The following is an 18,273-nucleotide window of genomic DNA, read 5'->3' as shown; positions in this document are numbered from 1 at the left end:
TACTTTCTAATCTAATTTCACCGTTTTTATAATGAATTAACAAATACCAAATTCATAAAGTGAACGCGGAGGGTTAGTATTTGTTAATTCATCATCACAAATATCAATTCATAAAGCGAACACGAAACTTTGATATTGGAACAAGTGAAATTAGACAAGGATTGTGAAGCATGAGAATAGTCTAGCAAACCTTGAGACACATAATGTTTCGTTCTTCAAGGATTCTAATAGCAATCAACCATGAGAATAGGCGTGGTTGCTAGAGGAACACACTCAATAACTTCGAGAGAAGCTTTGATACGCTTAAGAGAAACTTGTCTTTAGAAAGTAAGTCCAATATAAAGTTTAGGTTTAGGGTTTGTTTGTGAAGGGCTTGTCATTAAGATGAACCAATAATCCCAAGGCTCTTTTTATTATTATTTTCTTCCATTAAAAATCAAACCTTTTCAACTGAAATATCTTTCTAATCATCAATTAAAACTAATCAAATTAAACAACTCCTTGTTGGAACAATACTCTCTTTTTTACTACTTCGGTAGAACCGTGCACTTGCGGTTTTACTCATCAAGTTTTTGGTGCCGCTACCGGGGAGTTAACTAATTTGATTAACTTTTTCTTAGTGATTAGAATTTTTCCTTTTCTTTTTCTTCTTTCTTTCTGTCCGTTACCATTCACTTCTTGGGTTTTTATTCTTTTATGCGTAGAAGCAAAAGTCTTGGTGTATTCGTTCTCGAGATCGAAAGATTCTTACATAAAAGGAAAAGAGAGGCACAAAATAATATCGCTATGGCTGAACGCACTCTTAAAGAGTATGCGACGCCGTGTATGGATGAGCCACATGCTATTATTGTGTACCCAACGGTCGAGGGTGACAATTTTGAAATCAAACCTGCACTACTTAATTTGGTGCAGCAAAATCAGTTTTCTGGATCACCCACTGAGGATCCAAACCTGCATATTTCAACTTTTCTAAGATTCAGTGGAACCTTGAAAGAGAACCAAGAAGCCGTAAGGCTGCACCTTTTTCCTTTTTCCTTAAGGGATAGAGCTAGTGCTTGGTTCCATTCACTAGAAGTTGGTTCCATAACTTCATGGGATCAAATGAGGCGAGCATTCTTTACCCGATTCTTTCCCCTTCTAAAACTGCTAAATCAAGAGACCAAATCACACGGTTCAATCAAAAAGATGGGGAATCTCTTTATGATGCGTGGGAGCGTTTCAAGGAAATGCTTAGACTTTGTCCCCACCATGGTTTAGAGAAGTGGCTTATAGTCCACACTTTTTATAATGGCTTATCTTATACCACAAAAATGATTGTTGATGCAGCTGCAGGTGGAGCTTTAATGAACAAGAACTATACAGCAGCATATGCCTTGATCGAGGACATGGCTCAGAATCACTATCAATGGACTAACGAAAGGGTCATCACTACTTCTTCACCCTCTAAAAAGAAGGCATGTATCTACGAAGTCTCTCCTATTGATCATCTTGCTGTTAAAGTTGACACACTCACACTAAAATTTGATAAAAATAAATACTAGTGTTGTCACACCTTCATCTTATGTATCTCCTCCTTATGAAATTTGTGGTGTTTTTTTGGTCATATTGGTGTTGATTGTCAGCTAAGTGGTGCTATTGAAGATGTTGAGCAAATGAACTATGCTCAATACAACCAAAGGAATGAGGCAAAATCAAAACTTTTATAAAAATCAAAATTCCTATGGACAAGTAGCACCACGTGGTTATGCAATCAACCAGAGAACCCATCAGAGATCTAGTTTGGAAATTTTAATGGAAAGCTATGTCATGAATCAATCTAAACAACTCCAAGAGCTTAAAAACCAAACCAGACTTTTGAATGATTCTCTTGCCAAACTTAATACTAAAGTAGACTCTATTGCTACTCATACTAAAATGCTTGAAACTCAAATCTCCCAAGTGGCCCAGCAAGTGGCTACTACTTCTCAAACACCGGGAATCTTTCCTGGTCAAAACCAAGCCAACCCCAAAGCCCATGTTAATGCTATTTCTTTTGGGGGTAGTAAGTTAGAAGATACCATTGCTAAAACTAAAGACATTGAGGGAGAGAGTGTTAAGATTCTAGGTGAGAAAGCCATGATAGAGGGTGAGAAACCACTTGATAAAACCAAAGTCCCCTTCCCAATAAGGCTTGCTAAGCCTAACTTGGAGGCACAATTTAATAAATTTGTTAATATACTTAAGAAAATTTGCATTAATATTCCCCTTGCTGAACCTTTGTCTCGGATGCCTCTATATGCTACGTTTTTAAAGGAAATTTTTTCAAAGAAAAGGACAATAGAGCATAATGAGACAATAGCTTTGACTAAAGAAATTAGTGCAATCATTAAGAAATCGCCTCCTAAGCTTAGAGATCCTGGTAGTTTTGCCATCCCTTGTGTGATTGGGAGTGATACCAAAGATAGAGCCATGTGCGACTTAGGAGCTAGTGTTAGCTTGATGCCTTTGTCCCTCTTTAAGAGGATTGGGATATGAGAGTTGAAACCTACCGAGATGACCTTGAAGTTAGCTGATCGTTCTACTATCCAACCAGTTGGATTTGTTGAGGATATCCCCGTTAAGATAGAAGGGGTATACATCCCGGTTGATTTTATGGTTGTTGACATTGAAGAGGACCCTGATGTCCCTATGATTCTAGGAAGACCCTTCCTCGCTACTGCGGGAGCTATCATAGATGTTAATAATGGTAGGATTACTTTTCAACTGAGTGATGAGATGGTATGATTTGAGTTGGAAAATGTTATGAAGGTCCCGCTCTTTATTCTTGTTGCATGATTAAAGATCATGATGTGAAAGAACGATTCTTAGCGTCATCTACACAATATGATCTCTTTGATCCTTTCTAAGGACACTTTCTAACCGTCAAGCTAATGACTCTAAACGAGCGCTTCATGGGAGGCAACCCACGGATTTAATCGCTTTATTTTTCTTTGTTTTGTGTTGTTTTTATTTGTTTTGTAGGTTTTTGTCCGAATATGATGCGATAAAGGAGAAAATTTTTGACCCCCTTGACCAGTAAGACTGGCACGACCCGTGCCTGTTGTGGCATGGCCGTGCCAACCCCAGCCCTCCAAAAACCATAAAATGGCAGAAGTACAGGCACGGCCCGTTCTTGTAGAGGCACGGCCGTGCCTCTGTGATGCTCCCAAAACCCCATAAAACAATAGAAACTAGCGCACGGTCCATGCCTAGGGATGGCACGGCCGTGCGCGATAGCATGCCCCCTATACCTTCAATTTTTTTTTCTTTTCCTTCCCATTCTCTCACCACAACTCTTTCTCCTACCCAACTTCTCTCTAAAAACTCCATTAAAACCAAAACTCCAAACCTTCATAACTCCACCAAATCTCAACCAAATCCAACAATTTCTAACCCAATTCATCTCCAATATTCATTCCAAACATAAACCACCAATAAAAAACAACTTTCATCCATCCAAACCCCAAATTTCCCAAATTCCTAATCCATCAAAACCTAACCTAAAAACCACAAATTCTTCACCAATCTCCATCATTAAACCCATAAGCTTCACTTAAACCCCAACCCCATCACTAAACCAAACTTTACCACACAAAAACTTACCAAACCATAACTTCAACCCAAACTCACACCAAGTCAACTAAGGTCAATGGCACCCAAAAGGAAAGGAAAGGAGATTGAAAGCTCTGGAAGTGGTGCAGGGAAAAAGAAAGCAACAACCAAGAATCATGGCATCCATTTCAAAGATGACATGCAAATGAGTAGGTATAAATCTCTTATCTCTAGACCTATTTCTGCTTGTAGATATCCTGATGCTAATGCTATGAATAGACTAGGAATTGAAAATCATGTGATTAGGTTGTTGAATAACTTAGGGTTGGTCGAGATGTTGAAACCTATGAGGGGGTTTGAAAACTTCACCTATGAGTTCTTGAGCTCTCTTTCCTTTCTTAAGGATAGGTCAAAGACGGATAACCCCAACCATAGAGTTTCTTTCCGCCTTTTAAATATTGATTACGAGATGTCCTTGGAAGCTTTTTGTTTCGAACTTGGCTTCACAAATGCATATCCATGACTCTTGGGATCAACCTTTAAAACCGGCCGACTACGACCCTGTTGCCTTTTGGAAGAGCATAACCGGTTCCAACCAATATAATTCCCGCTCCAACAAGGCTAGTAACATTCACAACCCTGTGCTTAGGTACCTTCAAAGGGTTATGGCTTGCACCATCTGGGGTAGAAAAGAGGTAGGAATGATGAGGACTGATGAGTTATTTATGTTGTGGGCTATGCTTTATAACCATCCTATCACATTTTATTGAGGTAGGAATGATGAGAACTTGATTATCTTGGCTCTGTTGCTAACAAGAAACCGGATGATAAAAGTGACATAGTCGTAGGTGGTATCATAACCTTCATTGCTAGGAAGTTTGGAGTGAGTGAGAGCGAAAAAATCAATAAGATTGAGGGAAATATTTATCTATGTTTAGATACACTCACTTCTATGTTCTTTATTAAAACTCATGGTTATTCCCACAATTTCCAATATGAGTGGAAAGTCAATAGGGCTAATTGTTTGATTATTCTATCTAATCCGAACATAACTAACCCAGAGGTGGTGAAAAATTTGCTTTATGTTGGCAGTAACCCACAGGTACAAGATGATGGTGATGATGGTGGTGATGAAGAGGAGGAAGGTGCACACTTGCACCATGAACAAGAAGCTGGTGGGAACTATAATGATGAACGGTGGGCATGGATGCAAACCGAAGTTCAAAGAATAAGCACCGAGCAGCAAAGACAAGGTGTTGAATTGGCCGGGCTAAGAAATGATGTCCAAAAGGGCAATCGAATGACCGAAGAAAACAATCAAATGCTCCGGAACATGCTGCAACACCTTAACCTCCAAGGTCCACCATATGGACCTCAATAAAATGTGAGCTTTCCTCTTCCTCTACTCTTCTCTTCTTCTCCTTCTTCTTCTCCTTCTTCTCCTTCTTCTCCTTCTTCTCCTTCTTCTTCTTTTTCTTTTCTTTTTCAAATCATTGAGGACAATGCTTCTCCCAAGTGTGGGAGGGAGCCAATAAAGTGTCTTTTAATTAAGTGTCGTAGTGTTTCCAAACTCCCTTGAACTTTAATTCTTTTGTTTTGTTTTATTGCGAAAGGCATGTTAAGCAGCTTTTTTTTATTGTAAATTATGACATAAATTTTTTTGTTGTCTCTTCCCAAATGGTTGTTTCTTGTACATGAAAGTGACTTCTTGTGTTTTAAGTGTTCTTGCTAACCCACATCTTGTTTTATTGTGAAAATTCTCCAATGAGAAAAGCACAAAGTTGCAGCCCTTGAGCAAGTGTATGAATAGGTATTTTAAGGAACACATTCTAATTTTAGTGGTAAATTAACCCTTTAAAGTTTTCAGAGTAAAAGTATTATACGTTAGTGTGGGAAATAATAATCAAATTTAACGGGGGCGGAAGCAAATATATCTATAATGGGGACATCACTAACTCTGGGGGGAAAGGATACTCCCTCACTGACTTCCCACGTGAAGGTGGTGTTTTCCTTGACAAACAAAAGTCGCTTCCGTAACCCTTCCAAAAAATATGGCATCTAAAATATTAACCAAAGTAAATAAAGCAAATAATTGCTTTCCTTAAAACGAGGATGGTCACCTTACAACCAAAACGTGTTCAGATGCAATGGTGTATCGAGGGTAACCTCTTTACTAATGTATGCCCCACTCCCCGAATATTAAAAATAAATATGCCATAAAAATAAAGAATTCTCATCTCTCTTATATGAAATGAAGAAAGAACTTTTCTTGGTTGATTTAGTGTTAAGGTTAGAACCTGTTTCCTCATAATATCTATCTTATACAGGAGCAAGAAAAGGGCTGGACTACACACACACACACACACACACACACACACACACACACACTCACTTAAGACTTGTTGTTGGGTTGAATAGGTTCACAAGAAATGCTTGAAGTTGTGATTAATGTACACTTGAAATAAAGCCTTGGAGGAGACAAAAGTTTTTAATTGTGATTGTCATATGTTAATCTTGTTTATGATGCTATGTCTATGCCTTTTGCTTGAGGACAAGCAAATATTCAAGTGTGGGGGAGTTTGATGAATCAATAATGAGTCATTAATTAGTGTCTTTTATTTAATATTTAAGTTTATTTTAATTAAATTTAATATGTTTTTATTTCCTTCTAGAACTATTTTACTTCAATTGCAAGTTATTATATTTCAGGAACGAATATTCAAAAGATTTAGTCTTGGAACAAAAGAAAGGAGAATTGGAGCTTATTCATGCCAAAAATATGAAGATCTCATGCAAAAATATATTGTGTAAGGATTCATGCCAAAAATATAAAGATCTCATGCAAAAATATCTTGTGCAAAGAATTTGAAGATCCTTTACCAAAATATGAAGATTTGATGCAAAAATATGAAGCCAACCAATAGAAACTTGGCACGCCTCCAATTTGCCTTTTGCTGCTTTTGCTTATTTGACAAGCTGCTTATTTTAGTTTATTTCTGAACTAAAGCCCATGGTTTCTTGTGCAACACTTTAGTGATTTATTTCTTAGGGCTTAAGTCATTATTAAACTATAAATAGAGCAACCACCAAACTTGTAATGCATCTTTTGTTCTTGGAATTCAATAGTGACAATATTTTTTCTTAATAAAAGTTCTTCCTTTATTTTATTTTATGTTCTTCTTCTTCTCTTCTATGTCTACGATGAACATGAGTGAGTAGACTCTTCTTGTCTTGGGATTGTTGGATAAGTCTAATGACATAATCCTAATCAAACCAAGCCTTGAACCCTAATTTTATATAAATCTACTTTCTAATCTAATTTCACCGTTTTTATAATGAATTAATAAATACCAAATTCATAAAGTGAACATGGGGGGTTAGTATTTGTTAATTCATCATCACAAATATCAATTCATACAGTGAACGCGAAGCTTTGATATTGGAACAAGTGAAATTAGACAAGGATTGTGAAACAAGAGATTAGTCTAGCAAACCTTGAGACACATAAAGTTTCGTTCTTCAGGGATTCTAATAGCAATCAACCATAAGAATAGGCGTGGTTGCTAGAGGAACACACTCAATGACTTCGAGAGAAGCTTTGATACACTTAAGAGAAACTTGTCTTTAGAAAGTAAGCCCAATATAAAGTTTAGGTTTAGGGTTTGTTTATGAAGGGCTTGTCATTAAGATGAACCAATAATCACAAGGCTCTTTTTATTATTATTTTCTTCCGTTAAAAATCAAACCTTTTCAACTAAAATCTCTTTCTAATCATCAATTAAAACTAATCAAATTAAAAAACTCCCTGTTGGAACGATACTCTCTTTTTTACTACTTCGGTAGAACCGTGCACTTGCGGTTTTACTTATCAGCCCACAATGGAAAACCCATACACCCGTGAATTAAAGAAAAAAAATCCAAAAAATCTATAGGAACGCCTCCTAACAAAGGGCTATCTCCGAAACCAATAAATAGAAACACCAAAACAAAGCTAACACCACGATCAACGAAACAACATAAACAAAAGTTGTACCAAAATCCTCAAACATCGTCGCAACTGCCACAAAAACAACTTCCAACAGCCACATTCCGCTGCTCGCACACAACCCCCGAACAACAACTTAAAAATCTACACAACAACCATCAACCTTTGAAAAACAGTCGGGAATAAAACCCCAACACCACCATTAGCTCTCCCAAGCACCTTCATCCAAAACACACCTCACAAAGAACAGCAAAAGCCAAGCAAAAACCCTTGTACCATCATACATCAAGTAAAATACATAACAATCACTAACCACCACTATCCACCACAAACACCACCACAGAAATCAACACCACAACTGAAGGTGAGAAAGACACAAGAAGGGGGGGTTGAATTGTGTTAGCTTTTTCTTCGTTTTCTCCTAAGCTGAAATTACTGTTCAGAAGCAGATAGAGTTCAGCTTCTGAAGTAATGTTCAGGATCTAGTTGCAGCAGATAAAACACACACACACACACACACACACACACACACAGAGAGAGAGAGAGAGAGAGAGAGAGAGAGAGAGAGAGAGAGAGAGAGAGAAGAAAGACACAAAGCAATTATACAGGTTCCTTCCACAAACCGGAAGTATTCATGTCCCCCTTGCACTTCCAGGGAGAGTTCACTAAAATGTAATATCTGATTTTAACTGCTCACTGCTAAAACTAGCAAGAGACTTCGAACTACTCAAGCACAACTGCAAGAGATTTCCTATGCTCAAGAACAAAATCAAGCGACTTCCTATGCTCAAGCACACAAGCAAGAGACTTCTATTCAAACAAAAATACAATGAAATTTGTTTGAGGTTGAACACTTGATATACAATCAGTAGTGTTCACAATACAAATCAGATACTGACTCTTAGGACTCTAGAATTTCTAAGATATGAAAGTTGTTAAGAAATTCTAAATGAACTTTGATGTGGAACAATTTCAGCAGAGTTTTGGCACTAGTAAATTGTTGTAAGAGCCTTGTAATTCTTCAAGTTTTCACTCCTTTTGTGAGAGAGACGTTGTTGATTGCCAGCACATAAAAAAAAGTCGTTTGAAGCTTGATCAAATCACCAATGATCTTTTGCATGATTTGGTTATTGTCCTCTGAAGGATCAATTTCAAATCCATTCCAAGTTTGGAGGAACACTGGTGCAGGCATAGCTGTTGTTCTTGTCCTATTGAAGACACAAACCAGAGTAGTGGAGGTAGTGGTTGTACACTTCGTACAATTGTCCTTTTTCAACTCTCTCCAACGAATAAGCATCCAATGCCTTCAAATCCTTTTGAATTAGCCGTTGCTTCATGCTTCTAGACTTCTGCAATGTTAGGCGTGATTAAAATATATGAACAACCCTTGAAGCTTCAAATCTATCAGCTTCTGATGATCTTCCGCTCCTGACGATCTTCAGAACCTCTGATGACGTCAGCTTCTGGTGACCAGCTTCTGAGGAGAGTGCTTCTGATGACGTCAGCTTCTTCAGAACCTCTTGTCTTCAGAACCTCCTTTCTTCAAATGCTTCAAGCTTCCTTCTTGTTGATTCAATTGCTCTCGTTTGTTCTTCCAGAACCTATGCTTTAAAAAGACACTAAATTTTTTGTCTATGGTCCTGCACACTTGAACAAATATTAGCATATCCAATTGACAATTTTTAATGCCATGTTATCATCAAAACTCAAAGGGTAATGTTAAACACATTTTGTTCCAACAACTACCACCACCATCACAAAAACTGCCATTAACCACCACAAAAACCAACATTAACCCTCACCAAAGAGCAACATCAACCACCACGCGCAGTACCACCAAAAACCACCACGAGCACCACCACCAAAAATCACCAAGAGCCTCGCCACAAAAGACCCAAAATCATCACCACCATGAAAACCGCCATAAACCACCACAATCAAAGATCCATCGAAACAATAACAATTCATAAGCGAATCCAGATATGATCCATCACCACCATCGTGACCGATCCATCACCACCTATGTTGTGAGCAAACATAACCTCCACCACAACCAAGAGAGAAAAACGAATCAAATAGTCCGACATCTGCGAAAACTAAACAACCACCGGCAAGCATCTAGTAACACACCACGAAACCACCAACATCCCAACCAAACGAAACAAAAAAAAAACACCAAAAACACAAACCAACCTTGACAACGACAGCAACGCGCTCCTTCACCACCGGTGCAGATGGAAACCAATCTCAGACAACAAAAACCACCACAATCCTGTAAACGACGGCGATCCAATGTAACATTGATGTAATATTACATTATGTAATTTGATTATATATACATACACTTTTTTTTAAGGAATGTTATAGAGATAGCACTTGTGTGGCAACTTGAGACACCACCCACTAGTAAAAAAAAAAAAACTTGAGGCACCACCGTCTAAAAGGAAAAGTCGTAATGGAAGATGTTGCTCTTAATAATATATAGTTTGATAGTAGATTTTTTAATCAATTATATAAATATATATTTTTTCCACCACCGATTGAATGTCTATAGTTGTCAGTTTTGTCCCTCAAACATTTTTGTAACAAGAATTAAATTAAAAAAATGTTAAACAATTTAAAAATATTTTTTGAAGAAGTCAAACTAATCCATTAAATTAGTATGAAAAGAATTAAACTTCAGACGTGTACTAAAAAAAAATAAACTTCAAACTTTTTAAATAGCACATTCTAAAATCTCAAACCAACATCAACCATTTAAAATTATTTATAATATTTATATATTAGACAAACTTAATAAAGAGAGTGTGATTCATTAAAATAAAAAATGTCGTGATAATTTAGACATTATATTGCTGGTCTATTTTTGTATTTGTTTTATAGTTAACAAAAAGTAGTCTCTCAAATCTCAATGAGTTCATATCGATCACATGATATTGACAGGTCACGGTTATAATTTTTATTGATTTGCTTCCTTCCTCCCATATTTGTTTGTTTTGTTCCTTTTGATAGGTCACGATAATGCTTTGCTTCCTCCCATATTTGTTTGTTTTGTTCCATATTTAGCACAACCGCGTTTAGTTTTTATTTGGGGAGTTAGTCACTTTAGTTAGAATGGAATACTCACTTTAATCCATGAATGTAGAGAAATTGCAAAACAGTCTCTGAATGTAGATTCTGTTGGTCAATTTCATGAATTAAAGTGACTAACAGAGTCTACATTTAGAGACTAAATTGACTAACGGAGTCTATATTCAAGGACTAAATTGATTAACAGAGTCTGCATTGAAGGACTATTTTGCAATTTATCTGCATTTAAGAACTAAAATGACGATTCATTTCTTATTCTGAGACTAAATCTTCCGATTTATTTTTGATACACACTTAGTTTTGTTTATTTCTAAAAAGTTAGAAGAAAAGAAAACAATGATAACTAAAAGTGTAGCAAAGTACTTTATTTTACAGGTGGTATGTGTAGACACGGTAGCTGTAATTTATGGATCGCATATTTGGCTTTTTAAAAAGTTTTTAGTACCGTTTAACCGTGATTGGTCCACGACGTGAAATATGTAAAGAAAATTGTCTATCACACTTTACACAATGTTAAGAAACATTATGAAATGACAAATTTAACTTTAAATTTCATCAAAAATTAACGATCGTCGATTAAAATTCATCGGCAATTAACTTTCAATGAGGTTATATTGATAATTTCGTAGTGTTTCCTAACAACCTTTGATGTGAAAATATTAATTTTTATCTGTAAAATGCATGAGTAGGTTCAACATTTTCAATATTTTTTTTTTTGGATAAACAAGAATCATAGATCGCACCTCATACCAATACCGGCCAATTATTCTCAATAGTAGGGAGGTTTAAAACAAATTTTAATAAATGAGTGATTTTTTGTCTGGATATGTAACATTTTTGTTTGTAAAATCTAACATATTTAGGCCTAAAACAAGAATGTTAATAGCCATACTTTAATGGAACTTACTTTTGCCACCCTACGGCCTTCTCGCGCGCCCTGCGAAAATTCCAAATATACCCGTGGTCCGGATTATATACTCCGGACCAGATTGTTAGAGATTCCAGAAAACGAACTCCGGACCAGATGTTATGTGTTTTTTTGTGTCTTTCTTTGATGTGAAGAGTCTCTGTTGACCGTTATATGAACCCCACACAAGATGTGCATTGCAGGGTTCATAGGAACGGTCAACAATGACCATGACACCACAAACACTCCTACAAAACTTAAAATTTTTGAAGAGAATGGAAGAAAAGAGGTGAAGTGAAGAATGAAGGTATTTGTTGAAGATGGAAGCCTGTTTATAGCCTAAAACAAGTCCTAGGTCATTAATACAGTCAATGAAAACGTGTTAGTGGTTGTAACCGTCCAAACCCACATTAATGGCTCTCTTTCAAAAGTGCTGAATCATTCCGGATTATACATTCCGGAATGTCCTTAGCCCTACAAAGAAGTGCCAAGTTTCACCTCGTTCACCATAATCGCATTAATCCGAAAAATATAATCCGGAAACCAAAGGTGAATTCCGGATTGTATTTTTCGGACCGCGTCAGTGTCATGGCCGGTGGTCTGCACCACATGTTTTTTACAGTGGTCAAGTCAAAAAAAAACGTGTTTTACCATGTTTTTTGACTGCATTTATGGCTTCCCAACCATTTTTCACCCACCCCTCCCTATAAATACCCTTCCAAACCCCACCATTTCTCACACCATCCCTCTCCTCCTCTTCTTCCTTCTACAACCATGGTTTTCCATCGTTAGCCTTTCATAGATAAGGGCCTCGTTGAAAACTTTCAGGGTTTGTATGAACGGTCAAGGAGGATGGAACCGCGCTGCAAAGAAGGGCGGTTCATCTGAGGGTCATGTGGATCAGTGTGGTTCTTAGCTTCGCCGGTATGGGCGTAAGTCTGAGCACCCCCCACCTCCCTCAGGGGCATTGGTTTTTTCTTCCCGCCCTCCTCTTCCCCCCTCCTCCGGTTTTCCTCCAATAGCCAAGCTACTGCTATGTCCTATCACATAGCAGTGGTTAGGCTCTTAGGAGATTAGAATTAGGCTCTTAGGAGATTAGAAATAGATTTAGGATCTTATGTAATAAGCTTAAAAAGCTTGAAAATTATTGTAATGTATTGTTCATATATTAATAAAATGAGTTGTTTTTATGTTTGTGTCTTTTTATTTCTGTTTTTTATTTTATTCGCATTTTATTTTACGAATTGTAGAACTTAAAATTGCAAAAGTTCTGCTAAAATACTATTCCGGATTTTAAAATCCGGAAACATCTGAAGAATACTAACAATACGTTCCGGAATACGTAATCCGGACCAGGGGTAAAATTAGAAAAAAAAAATAGGGCGCGCGAGGAAAGGGATAGGGTGGGAAAAGTAATACTCTACTTTAATAGGTTTAAACTCATTACAACTTATCCAATTCATTAATGATATTATCATCTTTTAAACCATTTGTTGGGTTGAATATCTTTTGTACTATTTTTTTTTTTTGACAAAATCTTTTGTACTATTTAATTATTCATTTTTTTGCTTTTAAAAAGAAAAATGGAGTCTTTCTCTATATACACACTAAAAGAAAATTTGACAAAATCTTTTGTACTATTTAATTATTCATTTTTTTGCTTTTAAAAAGAAAAAATGGAGTCTTTCTCTATATACACACTAAAAGAAAATTACACATATACTTAATCGATATTTGTATAAAAAATAATGATAATATGAATGACAAAGTAGATCAATTTTCATGTTTGATCCAATTTGGCAATTTATGAGGTTATTTGAAGAAAATAAAAAGAAAAACTCTCACATATTTCAGCATAAGTAGGTTTCGGTCCTTTAACTTGTTGACAAAGTAAAACTTTTAATATTCTTATGGTTACACCACAATTCAAACTCTTCTTTCTTGTGATATTATTTATCTTCAAGGGCAGGAGAACTATGTTGGTTTTTTCAATTTTTTCTTAGTGTTTAAACTGGTTAAAGTCTGAAGTTTTAGTTCAGAGTCTGAAACTGAGTAATTAATGCAGCGGTCGAGAGAGAGAGAGAGAGAGAAAGAGAGAGAGAGAGAGATAGAGAGAGATAGAGAGAGAGAGAGAGAGATATTTATACAATTTCCTCTCACAATCTGAGAATAGTCTAGCCCCCTTGTATTTCCAAGGGATTTTCACTATAATCACTAAAAATTACAAATGCAAGAGACTTCTACAATCCAACTTAATCAAATAAAAGATTGTTTGAGTTTTACAATTGATATACAATCATATGTGTAATCAATGCAAATCAAATCATACTCTTAAGACTTAGGAATTTCTAAGATATAAAGTTTGTAAGAATTTTGTGATTTCGTGCATTAAGATTTTGATAGAGTAAGGACGTAGTTAAAATATGTAGTTTTATATATGTCTTCAAGTTTTCAACTCCTTATATAGGGAGAAATCTGAGAGACCTTGTAGAGGTGCCAATTCATTACTTTGAGTCCTTGAGAAGCTTAATCATATATGTTGGAGTGTTTTTTGATATGGTTAACATTGTTAAAATGTCATTTAAAATTCCTTTGCTTCAAAAGAAATTATTTGTTTCATTTCAATTATCCCCGAGTTCTTTGTTTGTGTCTACATGTGGTTAGAAAAAGACAAACAGTACTATCAGAGTCTAACAGCGGCCTATTCAAAAGATGATAAAACAGACCAGAGTCTTCTAATGTTGATGTGACCTTCATGAAGGTGAGAAAAACACAAGAAGGGGGGGGGGGGGGGTTAAATTGTGTTAGTTTTTACTTATTTTTAAAACTAATTTCAATGTTCAGAGTCTGATAGAGTTTAGAGTCTGGAACAGAGTTCAGAGTCTAATGCAGCGGATAATGTAAAAGGTGAGAGAGAGAATACAAAGACACAAAACAATTATACAGGTTCCTTCCACAATCCAGAAGTAGTCATGTCACCCTTGCACTTCCAAGGAGAGTTCACTAAAATCAATATCTGATTACAATTGCTCAAGCACAAAAGCAAGAGACTTCAAACTACTCAAGCACAAAAGCAAGAGGTTTCCTATGATCAAGCACACACGCAATAGACTTCCTATGCTCAAGCACAAAAGCAAGAGACTTATAAACAAACACAATTACACAGAAAAATGTTTGAGGTTGAACACTTGATATACAATCAGTGGTGTTCACAAATACAAATCAGATGCAGACTCTTAAGACTCTAGAATTTCTAAGATATGAAAGTTATTAAGAAATTCTAAGTGAACTTTGAAGTAGAACAATTTCAGCAGAGTTTTGGCACTTGTAAAACTGTTGTGAGTCTCTTACAATCTCGAAGTCTTCACTCCTTTATATATAGGTTTGAAAGAGACGTTGTTGATTTCCAGCACATCAAAAGAGTCGTTGTTGAAGCTTGATAATCATCAATTATCTGTTACTTGATTTGGATATTATCCTATGAGGGAACAATTTTAAATTCATTCCTTGAATAGAGAATAACCAGCGTAGACACAACTGTTATCATGTACTACTGCAGACATGAGGATTGAAGTAGTGGAGGTAGTGGTTGTACAATTGTACTATGTCCTTTTCCTGCACTCTTCAGTGGACAAACATTCAATGTCTTCTAATTCCTCTGAAATAGTTGTTGCTCCAGGCTTCCATTCCTTCTACAATCATGTGTATTCAGATTAACAAATTTTAACTAACTCCAACTTCCAGTCTTCAGACTCTGTTGAACTCCAGCTTTTGGGGCTCTTCAGACTCTCTGATGACGTCAGTTTCTGGCAGTCAGCTTCTGATGGTATTCAGAAGATGTTGTCTTTAGACTCTGTCTTCTAACTTGTAACACAAGCTTCTATTGTAGATTCCATTGTTCTCAGTGGAGGTAGTTGGTATACAATTGTACTATGTCCTTTTCCTGCGATCTTCAGTGGATAAGCATCTAACGCCTTCTAATTCCTCTGAAATAGTCGTTCCTCCAGGCTTATATTCCTCCTTCAATCATGTTTATTCAGAATAACTACTTTTAACTAACTTTAGCTTCCAGTCTTCAGACTTTCATGAACTCCAGCTTCTGGGGCTCTTCATACTCTCTGATGATGTCATCCTCTGGCAGTCAGCTTCTGATGGTCTTCAGACGTTGTTGTCTTAAGACTCTGTCTTCTAACTTGCACAACAAGCTTCTTTTGTAGATTTCATTGCTCTTATTTGTTCTTTCACAACCAATACTTGAGTTTAAGACTTATTAAATTTTTGTCTATTGTCTTGCACACTTGAACAAATATTAGCATATCTAATTGACATTTTTAATACCTTGTTATCATCAAAACTTAAGGTGGTAATGTTAAACACATTTTGTTCCAATAATTTTCTTACGCTCAGGCTTGGGCACCAGATAGCAGACATCATTTCTTTAAAATTGATTGAGTTCTTCTTGCATAGCTAGTATACAACCATCATTTGAAAGTGATTCATCCACAGTAGCAGGCTCTATCACTGATAACAATCCCAACACAGACTCTTCTTATCTGAAATATGATCTTGTTCTTCTGGGACTCTCTTTGTTTCCAATGATTAATTCCTCTGGATGTGAAGACTTGTACTTGTAAGTATTCTTGGATTGTGTAGCTTGCTAAGAACCATCTTGAGCTTCATAAGAAGCTTCTTCATTATGAGCGTCTGGAGTGGGTTCAACTTTTCATTAGACTCTGGAGTCTGGTCAGGTTCTGAAGTGGGTTCAGCTTTTCATTAGACACCTGTATATCTGCAAAACTTTTAACTAGCTCTGGAATTTCACTTCCAGGCTCTTTGTCATCAAATTTGATGTGCATTGATTCTTTAACATATTGTGTCTCTGAATTATACACTATGTATGCCTTTGACCTTTTAGAGAAACCTAGAAAGATTCCTATTTGGGCCTTGGCATCAAATTTCTTTCGGTAGACCTTGTTATTCAGAATGTAACATGTACATCCAAATTGATGAAAGTAAGAGATATTATGTTTTCTTCCTTTAAAGAGTTCATATGTTGTTTCTCCAATATAGGTCTGATATATATTCTATTTCATAACATGCTGTGTTTACTGCTTCTGCCCAGAAATGTTTAGCCAAATTATTTTCATGAATCAGGGTTCTAGCCATTTCTTGTAAAGTTTTGTTCTTTCTCTCTACAACTCCATTTTGTTGTGGAGTTCTACGAGAAGAGAATTCATGGACAATTCCATATTTTTCACAAAAAGTTTCAAATGGCTCATTTTCAAATTCTCCACTATGATCACTTCTGATTTTTAAAATTTTCATTTCTTTTTTAGACTGTATTTGAGTGCGGAAGTTGCTAAACACATCATATGCATCATCTTTAGTTCTAAGTAATTTAACCCAAGTCCATCTGCTATAATCATCAACAATGGCTAATCCATATTTACTTCCATAAATAGATGCAGTGTTAACTGGTCCAAATAAATCAATATGGAGTAGTTCTAAGGGTCTGGAGGTTGAAACAATGTCTTTAGATTTGAAAGATGATTTAACAATTTTTCCCTTCTAGCATGCACCACAAAGTGCATTTCAATGATGATCATTATCTAGTAAGCCTCTAACCAGTTGTAACTTACTAAGCTTAGAGATTAATCTCCAGTTAGCATGTCCCAACCTTCTGTGCCACAACCATTTCCTATCATTCACTGATAGAAGACAAACTACCTTCTGATCAACCAGTTCAGAAAAATTATTTTTATAGACAATATTTTTTCTCTTTCCCTTGAACACTATGGACTTATCATTTTTGTTGATTATTGTGCAGTTGGTCTTATCAAACATCACATCATAACCACTATCACAAAATTGACTAATGCTAAGTAGGTTATGTCTAAGTCCATCTACCAACCACACATTATTAATTGAGATAGAAGAGTTACCAATAGTTCTTGTACCAATGATCTTGTCATTCTGGTTTCCTCCAACTCCCACAGTTCCTCCCTCTTTCATTGTTAGGGTTAGGAACATAGAAATTTCTGATGTCATGTGTCGTGAGCAGCCACTGTCTAGGTACCATGACTTGTGATCTTCCATTACTCTTAGGCATATCTGCAGCATCAAGAATTTCAGACTTAGGTACCCATATCTTTATGGGTCCTTTAAGGTTAGTACTGAAAGTTTTATTCTTCTTCTTTTGTGCCTTGTGATTGAAGTTAAGTGGCTTTTGTTCATTCAATAATTTGGGTTTAACACCTTTTGGTTTTGAATCCCATGAAGCAATAATTGTGTCCATCCTCTGAAACTTAGGCTTTAAGACTACAGACTCTGAGTTCTTCAGAACCTGTGGTTTAGGTTCTGGTCTCTTCAGAATCTGAATCTTTGAAGTCTTAGATTCAGCGTTAGTCATAACCTTAGACTTAGAGTTCTTTGGCATTGAAACATTTACAATCTCAGAGCTAGAAGCTTCAGGTTCTGACTGGATTACAATCTCAGACTCAACATCTTCAGGCGCAAAGTAAGTTTTCAAACCTTCCTTAATGCTTTCACAACATTATTTAAGATTGATTCCATTAGGTTTCCCTTTTGAGAATACAACCCATTTACCATTGTTCTTATATATGCTATAAATCATCGAATCTACTTTGCTTCTGTCAATACCTGATATAATGAAATCTTCAAGAGCAATCTCCTGTTTACTTAAATATTTCCCTTTACACTT

The 18,273-nt window shown here is 36.2% G+C and overlaps 1 protein-coding gene and 1 non-coding gene across 2 annotated transcripts; one reads left to right on the top strand and one right to left on the bottom strand.

The window, feature by feature from the left end:
- Positions 1–1,148: 1,148 nt before the first annotated feature.
- On the bottom strand, positions 1,149–1,255 carry LOC146915437 (small nucleolar RNA R71). The gene has a single exon (XR_015017099.1). It is a non-coding gene; the product is annotated as a small nucleolar RNA R71 (small nucleolar RNA).
- Positions 1,256–1,791: 536 nt separating this feature from the next.
- On the top strand, positions 1,792–2,514 carry LOC146915436 (uncharacterized). The gene is made up of 2 exons (XM_085721350.1): positions 1,792–2,190; positions 2,371–2,514. Exons 1-2 carry the CDS (start codon positions 1,792–1,794, stop codon positions 2,512–2,514), a joined length of 543 nt encoding a protein of 180 aa, XP_085577476.1.
- Positions 2,515–18,273: the final 15,759 nt, after the last annotated feature.

Source organism: Medicago sativa, chromosome 6, assembly GCF_051527215.1.
Source record: "Medicago sativa cultivar Bolivia chromosome 6, Bolivia_mono, whole genome shotgun sequence".
In the NCBI taxonomy this organism is placed as follows: Eukaryota; Viridiplantae; Streptophyta; class Magnoliopsida; order Fabales; family Fabaceae; genus Medicago; species Medicago sativa.
Note: the sequence above shows the minus strand (reverse complement) of the source record. Positions and strands in the feature narration are given on the sequence as shown.